At 39.2% G+C, this 11,418-nt stretch overlaps 1 protein-coding gene across 1 annotated transcript in view; it reads right to left on the reverse strand.

The window, feature by feature from the left end:
- TP63 (tumor protein p63) overlaps nucleotides 1-11,418 on the reverse strand; it is a 240,328-nt gene that overhangs the window by 149,525 nt on the left and 79,385 nt on the right. Inside the window, exons 2-3 of the mRNA XM_004713461.2 lie at nucleotides 9,364-9,492; nucleotides 7,552-7,684 (exon numbers count right to left, since the gene is read on the reverse strand). Of these exons, the coding sequence (XP_004713518.1) occupies nucleotides 7,552-7,684; nucleotides 9,364-9,492 (262 nt within the window). The remainder of the gene's footprint in view (nucleotides 1-7,551; nucleotides 7,685-9,363; nucleotides 9,493-11,418) is intronic.

Here is an 11,418-nt window from a genome sequence, read left to right on the forward strand (position 1 = left end):
CCATCAATCATTCTGGGAGAATACCTCGTGTTAATATTATCCATCTCTGGAAAGCTGGGCCTTCTTACGTAAACAGGCTATATGTAATGCAAACCAGATACATAGTAACATATTAGACAGGGACAAGAAGAAGGTCATAACATGTGGAGAACACAGAATAAGATTAAATCTTTCTGAGAAGCTCTTTCCCCCATCCTTCAGTAACCCAAGGCCGTTTTAGGGTACCCAGTAAAACAAAAAGCATTTGAGTGAACAAGATAGACACATCCGGCCAATCCAGATTCCTTCTGTTAAGACTCAGAGTAAACCTTATGATTTCATTTCATAACTAGTTATTATGGGGAGGGTTGTATCAAACGACAATAAAAATAGAATTAAATAAAATTTACAAAATAGAATTAAAATAAAATTAAATCTTTAATTTCAAGATTTCCACCTTAAAAATCAGACATGTCTTGCCAGTTATATTTCTGGCAAAGTGAGAAAAAGTTTGGCTGGGACCCTAAATTTTTAAATGCAGTGTATGCAGGTGGAACGTAATTTATGTGCAGGGCTTAGGAACCATTTGGTTATTTACCTAGACATGGAAAAGAAAAAAATTGCTACCGAAATAATTGAAGAAAAATGCCTCACACCAGTTGCAGCAGCAGTTAGTTTAGGAAGCATGGGCATCTAATAGTACCCTAGTTCTTGTTTCCAAACCAAAACACTACTTAGAAATGCCCTGCACAGGTCTAGCATTTTCCCACTCAACTGGTTGGCTGCTGAAGTAGAGGTTGCTGTGAATCCAAATTGATTAGGTGTCAGTGGGGCTATGTAACCTTAAAGGTGTCTTAGTGGTGCAGTGGGTAAGCACCTGGCCATGAATAGAGAAATATGTGTTTCTTAAAAGATTACCCATGGCCCTCTGGGCAGTTCTGCTCTGTGGCATGAGGTCACGATGCATCAGAATCCACTCAATAGCAACAGGTTTCGGTGGTGGTTTTACATGTGGCCTAACATACCTAGCTGTCAAATGAAAGGTTAGAAGTCTGAACCAACACCTCAGAAGTACCTCAGAAGAAAGGCCACCAGGGCGATAGAGTTCTAAATTAAAAAAAAAAAAAAATCAATCATTGAGAACTCTACAGAACGCAGTTCTCTGACACACATGGAGTCACCAAGAATTGAGATGGACTTAGTGGCTCTGGACAGGTGGCTCTCGCACGGGGACAGAAAAGCGGACACTGGAATAGTCCTACATTGAGGCAAGATCCAGGAGTCACACAGAATTAAAATTTGTAAGGAATAAATAAGTCAAGTTCATTTCCAGTCTACTTGTATATTCCTTTCAATGCAGTTGCTTCCAAGTGTCCTACTGTGTTTTCACTAGTGCACAAGCCCATTTACTGTTCTTTTCCAGCTTTTCCTGACTCGTGTGAATTCTACACTTGTCACAGTTTTTTTCTATCCTGAGTCTTAGACCCCAATTTATTTCTGCCATCAGTTAAAGTGAATGGGTAGATTCAAGGCCAATGAGCTAATAAGTGATGGTAATATACCAGGGCACCCTTTATACATTAGCAATGGTGTCCTTTATCTCTTCAAAGGTGTAGAGAAAGTGTGGCACCATCTACTACAGGGAATTTCATAAATCGTCCTGGTATTATTAACTCCCTCTCCCTGCTCACTTCTGTTTTCCTTTATCTATTGTGAGATAGAAGGTGCTGCAAGTCACACCTCTGAGAAACTTTCTTTAGATTAGATCAGGGCTGTGGTGGGATTAAGGGTAGTGCACCCACCCTTAATCCCCTTACAATTCATTGGCTTATTACATCAGATCATATCAAGAAGGGTCATTACTCCACTGCCATATTACATCACTATGCAACTACCAAACCACTGAGAATCATGGCCCAGCCAAACTGACACTTATCTTTTTTTAAAAAAAAATCATTTTATTGGGGGCCTCTTACATCTCTTTTCACAATCAATACACATATCCATTGTGTCAAGCACCTTTGTACATATGTTGACATGATCATTTTCAAAACATTTTCTTTCTACTTGAGCCCTTGGTATCAGCTCATCCCCTTCCCCTCCCCTCCCTCCCTCATGAACTCTTGATAATTTATAAATTATTATTTTTTCATGTCTTACACCGACCACTGTTTCCCTTCACCCACTTTTCTGTTGTCCATCCCCCTGGCAGGGTTTTTTTTTTTGATCATTGTGATTGGTGCCCCCTTTCTTCCCCACCTTCCCCTTCCCCTTCTGGTATTGCTGCTCTCATTATTGGTCCTGAAGGGCTTATTTGGCCTAGATTCCCTGTGGTTCCAGCTCTTATCTCTACCAGTGTATATGCTCTGGTCTAGCCGGATTTGTGAGGTAGAATTGGGGTCATGATAGTGTGTGGGGGGAGCATTAAAGAACTAGAGGAAAATTGCATGTTTCATTGGTGCTACACTGCACCCTGGCTGGCTCGTTTCTTCCTTTTGACCCTTCTGTGAAGGGATGCCCAACTGTCTACAGATGAGCTGTGGATCTCTAATTTGCACTCCCCCCCATTCACGTCGATATGATTTTTTGTTCTGGGTCTTTGATGTCATACCTGATCCCACAGACACCTCAGGATCACACAGGCTGTGCGCTTCTTCCATGTGGGCTTTGTTGCTTCTCGGCTAGATGGCCACTTGTTTATCTTCAAGCCTTTAAGACCCCAGGCGCTATATCTTTTGATAGCTGAGCACCATCGGCTTTCTTCACCATAATTGCTTATGCACCCACTTTGTCTTCAGCGTTTGTGTCAGAAAGGTGAGCATCACAGAATGCCAGGTTATTAGAACAAAGCGTTCTTGTGTTGAGGGAGTACTTGAATAGAAGCCCAATGTCTGTCTGCTGCCTTAATACTTAACATATAAATATATGTACATAGATCTATTTCCCTATCATTGCATATAAATACATTTACATATGTACATGCCTGTTATTTAGACTTATATAAATGTCCTTTATCTCCTAGTTTTTTTCTCTATTTCCGCTTACTTTGCTCTTGTCCCACTATCATGTTCAGCCTTCATTTGGATTTCAGTAATTCCTCTTCCCTACATTGTCCTTGATCAAGCCCTACCAGGCATCCTATACCCTCCTCCCCATTGATTTTAGATCACTTGTTGTTCCCTTGTCCCTGGGTTTAGGTGTCATTGAGTGGGTTCCATCTCATAGCTAATAGAATGACACATAATTTAGGGGGGCATAATTCAATCAATGACAATGGAATATCCAATATTCTCTACCAACAGCATAACTCAAATAACATTACATCTTCGTACGACCTTTGTTATTAATGACAGATTTTACATGAAAACTAGGTGACTGAAAATACCATGATTTAGGTCAAGCACATCTTAGCTCAAAGTGACATCATTGTTTCTTTAAATTGTTTCTTCCATTTTTTGGGTAGCAGATTTGCCCAATGCAATACACTGATAAGTTTCTTGACTGATACTTCCATGATGCAGATTGTGGGCCCAAGTAAAATTAAATTCTTGAAAATATTAATATTTTCCATGTTTCTTATAATTGTCCTGATTGGTCTAATTATAATAACTTTTGTTTTCTTTATGTTGAGGTGAAATCCATATCGAAGGCTATCGTATTCGATTTTCATCAGTTTTTCAAGTTTTCTTTTTTTTCAGCAATCAAGTTGTATATCTATATATCAAATGTTAGAAAAATATTAAAATCAAGTTCAGTTTCTCCAATTTGACACCATGATCTTCTTCATTCAGCTCTTCAAATTGTTTGCTCACCATATGGACTGAGTAAGTATAGTGGAAGGATACAACCCTGTTACACTTTTTTTCTTGATTGTAAGCCACATAATAGTCCTTTGTCCTGTTCAAATGGTTGTCTCTTGTTATATGTGTGGGTTCTGTTTGAACACAATTAAGTGTTGTAGAATTCCCATTCTTTACAATGTTACTCACAATTTTTTATGATACACATAGTCAAACACCTTTCCACAGTAAATAAAATACACTCACCAAGTTTCTGTTATTCTCTATTTTCAGCCAAGATTCATCTGACAAAATTTATATCCCTCACCCCATGATATCTTTTGAATTTGGCATGGATTTTTGGCTGTTATCTATTGATATACTGCTGCAAATATTTTTACATTTTACTTGAATGTGGTATTAAATATTTTGTTGGATAATTTTTACATGCTGCTAAATAACCTTTCCTTAGAGTAGACATATCTTTGGCTGGTTTCTCCACTGAATTAATATCAGTTAAATTTGTGTGTTTGTGTTTGTCTGTGTGTGTATGTATGTGTGTGTGTATGGGAGAGAGAGAGATTCAAAAAGTTTGACAAATTTCATTTTTTAAATTACATTTTCTACAAACTTTTTACAGCCCCTGTGTGTGTGTATTGGTATACACAAATATACATATAACAACACAAGGAAGAAATATTATAATCCATAGGAGTCTTAGTCTTTCCAACTGCTTATATGTTTAGAATGTGTATTAGAGCTATATTCTTTCACCATTCATTTTGTTTTTACTTTGCCCTCAACAAACATCTCAGCTAGCTGCAGTTGTTTGCCTATTGGAGTAACCCAAAAATATCATTCCCGATGGGTTCAGGCATTAGCTTACTGGCATTGGCTTGCTGGAGTTGTCTATTAAATTTGATCACAAGGTATGGTAGTACTAAGATGAATGAAGAGATCACCTGTATTCCAGACATGTTCTTCTAAAGAATATGCTATATAACATATTCTTACATAACATCAATCCATTTCTCCTTGGTAATAAGGTAAAGCAGAACAATCAATCCAGAAACTACCTCCTCTGCCTATTGGTACAGAAACATGAGGAGCCCAAAGTGGGGGAGTTGCATTCTTGAATTCCAGTTAGATGGAGTCAGTAGTGTGTCTTCTGTCTTCTGGTGGGAGTATTCTTCCCTTTGGAACTCAGAACTCTAGACTAACAGACTGAGCAAAAGTTTTGAATGGGCCATTAGGAAGTAATAGTGAGTGGTCCCACTTCCATCTATTTTCCTTGCTTCCTGGATCCATGAATCTGAACTATGGGATCATAGCTAGACTCATATATTAGGCCCAGTTTAGAGGATCTACGCGTTCCTGAAGAACACTGCTCCCACCATGCAAGGAATTACCGTCTATCTGGTAAAGTAATTGTGCCTTTAGGATATTATTTCTTAATTCTATCAAGTAGCTGCTTCAGGATGATGAGGAACATATTATGACCAGTGGATTCTATGAGCCTGGGCCCATGTCAGTATACTCACACTGATGCACATTTATGTTTTTTGTATCATTATTGCAAACCTTTAGTAGCCATTCCCACATCTATTCAAAACATCTCAGTTTGTGTGCACTAGAAAACAGAGACGGAATTCTTGAAGTACAGAGTATTTCCTGCTTGGTCACACTTTGTGCTTAATCTTTTAGAGTTTTCTGGCACTTAAATTTAGTTATAGATCTACAAGAAAAAACCAACAACATCAAACCAAATGCCTAGGGGCAAGAGGGTCTTGGAAATATTCAGCAATGTCTTGTAAGACATCTGTTTTAGGAAATGTCCCTAGTAATACTCCAGGCAATACTCCAAGGACAACCACAGGATCTATGTCAGGCAGTCTTTCCTGGCATAGCTAGATGAACCTCATCAGGTGAGAATAGAAGGGATATTGGTTTTACTGGGGAGGATGGCTTCGTAGACAAAGATGGAGCAAACCTTTCAGAAGGCTGTAAGAGGACTCCCTGGACAGGACTGGTTCACAAGAATGTAAAGGCTCCATTGTCCCCCAACTCTAGATTATCTGCCCACATGTCTCCAACTCAAGTGTCAGAACCTCCGTTCTTCCCATTCAGTGTTGTCACTTCATCTTCAGACACGCTTTGAGTTTGGGAAGTCAATGGATGTTGGAAGTCAGCCACTCTTAACGTAAGAGTCTGAATTTAGTTTTCTGTCAGAACAGATCTGGTACTGCAGGAAAGAAGGCTTTCTTCCAGGACACAAACATCAACTGTGAGGTGTGTTTATGTGGTCCATTAGTTCTGACTCTAAAACTTGAGTAAATGTCTTTCTTTCACCACTGTGGAAGAATTAGGATTGTGCTGCAGTGACTTATTTAATATGCTTCTTCTAGTGGTAGTCTTATAATTCCTATCAGAATGACTGAGTGGGACTGTACACATGTGAGGTTTATGGCCCACCAATGGGCTTGCATCACTTGTTAATAATGTGAACCAGGTACATGGCACCTATGTGAGATGGGACCATTCAGAGCCATCCAGTTGGCTCCAATCCATAGCATCTCCATGTACAACAGAATGAAACACCACCCAGTCCCGCTCCATCCTCACAAGGATTATGTTTGAGGTGACTGTCACAGCCACAGTGTCAATTCATTTCATTGAGGGTCTTCCTTTTGTTCAATGCTGCTCTACCTGACCAGTCATGGTGTCTTTTTCCAAATCAGAATTTATTCATATTTATGTTCAATTTAGTATCTTCCAATGCCTTGAAAGGCCTGCTCATTGAAATCATCTGTTTCCTTTTATTACCTCAAAATAGAGAACTACATTCTATACATGTGGGGAAAATGTGCACTTTTTTATAAGTTTAATGACAAAACATCAGTATATTTTCAAAGTTATAACTTGCCATTTTTCCCACTTTTCTTTTCTCATTTCACCTTATGTCAATATTAAGAAACCTATTCTATACCATAAATGCCAGAAAATACTTTATCAAACGATGAAGATAAAAATTTTAAGATTATCACATGAGCAGACGCTCTATGATAACTCCCTTAATTAGAAGAACAATTATGTCTAGAAGTTTTAATAGAAAAAGCAACAAAACTTGGGTGGTGAATAAATGATTAAAAATTAAACAAAACAGAATGTAAACATTAAAGGAATTTCACTTAAAGTCTCAGAAAAGTGTTTTAGCACCATAACACATTAAAAAACTTAGTTTGCCTGGGAGATGTTGATACATAAAGTCTTAGCCATTTTATAGATGAAAATCAGGGCCCTTAAATAATGAATATCTCAGTGGTAAAACCAAGAAAATCCTTTCCTTTTCTATCATATGTCTTCTTTGCACTTAACCTATTACTAGATACATAAATCTTGGCATGCACATGGGATTCACATCCTCTTTCTTCATTAAAGTAGGATAAATCCAAGAGAGAAGCAGTTTGCCAGACTGAAAGAGAGAAGCAGAGCTTTGGAGTAGAATTCGCATCTGGATTCTGGTTCTTTGTCTCTAACTAGTTGGGCAATCTTGGTTCTATTCTCTGTAAACCTGGATTCAGATGGAGAATATAAGAAAGTATTTCCAACCACATTGCAAACATTTACGCTGTGGAGAGTTCGGTCCTATCCTGGATTCATAAGTGCCTTCTAATCTTCCTCTGCTGAACACACTGAATATCTTCTGAATGCCCATGACTTTTCAAAAAGAGTGGTTAGAGAGATGCATATAGCACTGCCCATGGGAAAAAGGGGTGAAGTCCAAGCCACTTACCCACATGGGGTCACTCAGTTCTGAGTCCTGCATGCGGATACAGTCCATGCTAATTTCGATCTTGTTTGTTGCACCATTTTCTGATGGTTCATCCACAAAGTTCAAGTCAATGGGCTGAACCGAGCATATAGGTCTACAAATAATGGTAAAACAGTTGTTAGGCAGGGAAAAATCAATGCAGCCTTCTCATCAAATTACAGCCATCTCTGTTTCAAAGTTGGCAAGGCACATTGCTTCGAGTTAGAAACCTCCGGCCAACTCCTTAGCTATTTAGGGGTCATACTCCCTGCCCTCACAGGGAAGAGATGGGTGGTCAATACTGTGCACTCACTGCCATCGGGTTGTTTCCCACGCTTAGTGACCCAAGAGCCAGAGTAGAGCGGTGGTTTTTGAGGCTGTGAATCTTTAGGGAAGCAGGACACCTCATCTCTCTCCCCTGTGGGAACTGGTGGTTTCAAACCGCTGACCTTGCAGTTGGCAATCAAACTCATGACTCGTCGGAGACAGTGGATGTAACAGTGATAGGATATTTTATACCCTATTCCTAGTGCTTCTGTTGCCCTAATATTCTTTTCACTTTCTTCCTAATTTATATACTTACATACTTATTCAAAGCTACTCTTAGAGAATGTTGTAATATTTTTTTTCACAGTGAAGTATAGATGACCAAAAACAATGTAGTATCTTGCCATCTTGAGAGGTGCTTGTATTGTAGCAGTGAACTTGGTCATTGTTGTTAGGTATCAGTGAGTCCATTTTTAAACTCATATTTACTCATGACAGAACAGAACTGCTCTATAGGATTTTCTAAGCTGAAATCGTTATAGGAACATATCACACAGTCTTTCTCTGCATTCAAACCACTAACTTCTTTATTAGTAGTCAAGCACTTCGCCATTGCATGGGCAGGGTTCCTTGCAGCAGTGAATAGGAGCCAAAGCCCTGAGACTAAAGCCCGTTGTCAACTCTTCACTCTGCAACTGACCTCAACCCTGTGATGTAATTTTCAGCCAGACAACAGACAGGTCTGGGAAGGAATAACATGAAGGAGAACACATACTTTAGAGCCGTGGTTCTCAACCTTCCTAATGCCACGACCCTTTAATGCAGTTCCTCATGTGGTGACGCCCCAACCATGAAATTATTTTTGTTGCTACTTCCTAACTGTAATGTTGCTACTGTTATGAATCGGGTGACCCCCGTGAAAGGGTCTTTAGAGTATTAAACCCAAAGAGAAGCATTTGTCCAAGGACAAAGTTCAGAAGGGCTAGGAATGAAAGAGGAATGGTAACAGGAAACAGGGAGGATGTAGGATAAATGATGGTTACAATGAATGAGATGAAACAAAATGTTTGATTATTGAATGGAAAACAAATCAGTTTTTTAACCTTTTAACCAACTCATTAATTAAACGTCACAAAGCAAAGGAATACCTTTGGAGTTATCAGAGGGTCATTGGAGACAGGAAGCTCCTCCAAACTCAAAACCAAAGACTAATCCCTGCCATCGAGTCCATTTTGGCTTTGGATGACAAGAGCCCCCGACTCCCACCCACCCACTCTCTCACTGTCACTGACAGTGGGTGTCCACTTATTCCCACCAAAGGCACACCATACAGATCATGTGACCCTGTTGTGTGAACCTAAATGGATCGCCCGTGGATTTTGAAAACAGCATTACTTTCAAAGATATTTTCCCCAACATTTACTGTTTTCTATTGATTTGAGACACAGACCCTAGTCCATAATATTTTGAAGACACATTTATTCCTTTACCATCATTCCAGTACAACATTTCTTGCTTGATACTTACTGTTCCAGAAAATCCCAGATATGCTGGAAAACTTCGGGACTGAGGAACTCACTTGTCTGTGTGCTCTGGGACATGGTGGATCGGTAGTAACTTTCTTTCCAAGAGAAATGAGCTGGGGTTTCTACGAACCTTCAAAGGACAAAAGTAAAACTAAGATGATAGTTTCTGTAGGTAAGGGACTCAGTATTTAAACAAAACCACACACCAAAAAAATAATCAACCAAATCTTTAAAATCATGCAGACGTGTAGAGTGACTTTATAAGTTGTACAACTGGGTTCTCTATTTTTGGAGAGCCATGTTGTGGATGCCATTTTGCTATGAAACCAGACAGACCCATGCTAGACAATCAAGTCTTCTATCCAAGCCCATCCCTCCAACCACACAATGCTGTTGGTCCACTGCCGCTCTCCAACATCTGGGAGCCACAGATTTCAAAAAGAAAATAAACAGTCTCTCATTAAGCCTGGCAGCAAGTCCGACCTATTGTTTAATTATTTTATAGTGTCTCAACTGATTCTCTGCTTATTCCGCGCCAGCGGGCAAGAAGTGGAATCAGAAAACAGAGAGGAGATCAGGAAATTTAAGATCTGCCCTCAGATTGATCACCCTTCTTGGAACTGCCTTCTAAACACCATACACAGGCGGCGACAAAGTAAAGCGACTGGATTTTTTTTCTTTTTTAAATCACTATTCCTTATCTTGATTCCTGTGTACACGTGGGTGGTTTGTTATTGGATTGTAGAATTTTATGTTAGACTTAATGAGCAGCAAACACCTGAGTACTTTGCAAATGAGCAATCACTGACTGTCTCATTTGCAGCCTTTACTTGTGAAAACAAAAACAAAAAACATGTTATCTTGATGTTATGTGTGTAATGGGAAGCACCAGTTTTACCGGGCGATGCTCCTTCCCAAACTGACTTTTGTCTGCACAGGTTATCTTCATATATGCTTCATTGCCATTGTCAGTAGACCAATTTTATCTCAGGATCAAATTAGCTAAGCTCTTAATCATTACTCTTAGTATTATAAAAGGCTCATAGAGCACAAGGTAGTAAATCATCTTAAATATGCAAATGATAATTCTGGTCTAGTGAGGTAATTATGGAACATAATCGTATTGGATTTCTTAATGATAATTTCCAAGCTACATGCAACAGCACATTCATTTAGATTAACATATTCAGAGCATCATCTATTTAACAGGAAGCATTCATGGACATTTAAAAAATTTTTTAATTATAATAATAATGATTATTTCACCATCTGTACCCATGGTACAGAAGATAGGAAAATAAATCTATTATAAATGTGGTTACTATGATACATTGCTGTTGAGTTGATTCCTATTTATGAAGATCCCATGTTCATCGGGATAGATCTATACTCTATAGCATCTTCAATGACTGAGTTTTCCAAAGTAGATCAGTAAGACTTTCTGTTGAGTATCACTGAGAGGATTCCAACAGTCAATCTTTTAGCTAGGAGTTCAGTGCTTAAGCATTTGTGCCACCCACAGACTTCCAACAATAACCCCAAATCAACCCTATTGCCACTGAGTCAATTCTGACTCCTAGCTACCGTATAAAATAGAATAGAACTTCTTCTTATATACTCTAACTGTTCGTGAGAGTGGACAACCTCATCTTTCTCCACTAGGTGGATTTGAACCAATAATCTCATAGTTAGCATCTCAGTACCAAACTCAAGATGCCACCGAGATCAGAACTGTATAAAGAAACAAATCCACTGCCATTAATTTGATTCTGACTCCTAGCAAATGCGTGTGTGTGTGTTCTAAACTCATTGCCATTAAGTTAATTTTGACTCAGAGACCCTGCATACGTCTCTATGTCGGAGCAGAGCTGCCCCTGTCGGATTCTGAGGCTTGAATTCTTACGGGGACGGAAAGACTCATCTCTCTACTGTGGAGCAGGTGGTGAGTTTAAGCTGCTGACCTTGTCGTCAGCAGCCACTACGGCACCAGGGCTCCTTTATGTATTCTTCTCTCACTCACTGCCATCTCGGTAATTCTGGTTCAGAGAAGCTCTTT

This window comes from Echinops telfairi, unplaced genomic scaffold, assembly GCF_000313985.2.
Source record: "Echinops telfairi isolate 266 unplaced genomic scaffold, ASM31398v2 ScPeMD7_7407;HRSCAF=8445, whole genome shotgun sequence".
Taxonomy (NCBI): Eukaryota; Metazoa; Chordata; class Mammalia; order Afrosoricida; family Tenrecidae; genus Echinops; species Echinops telfairi.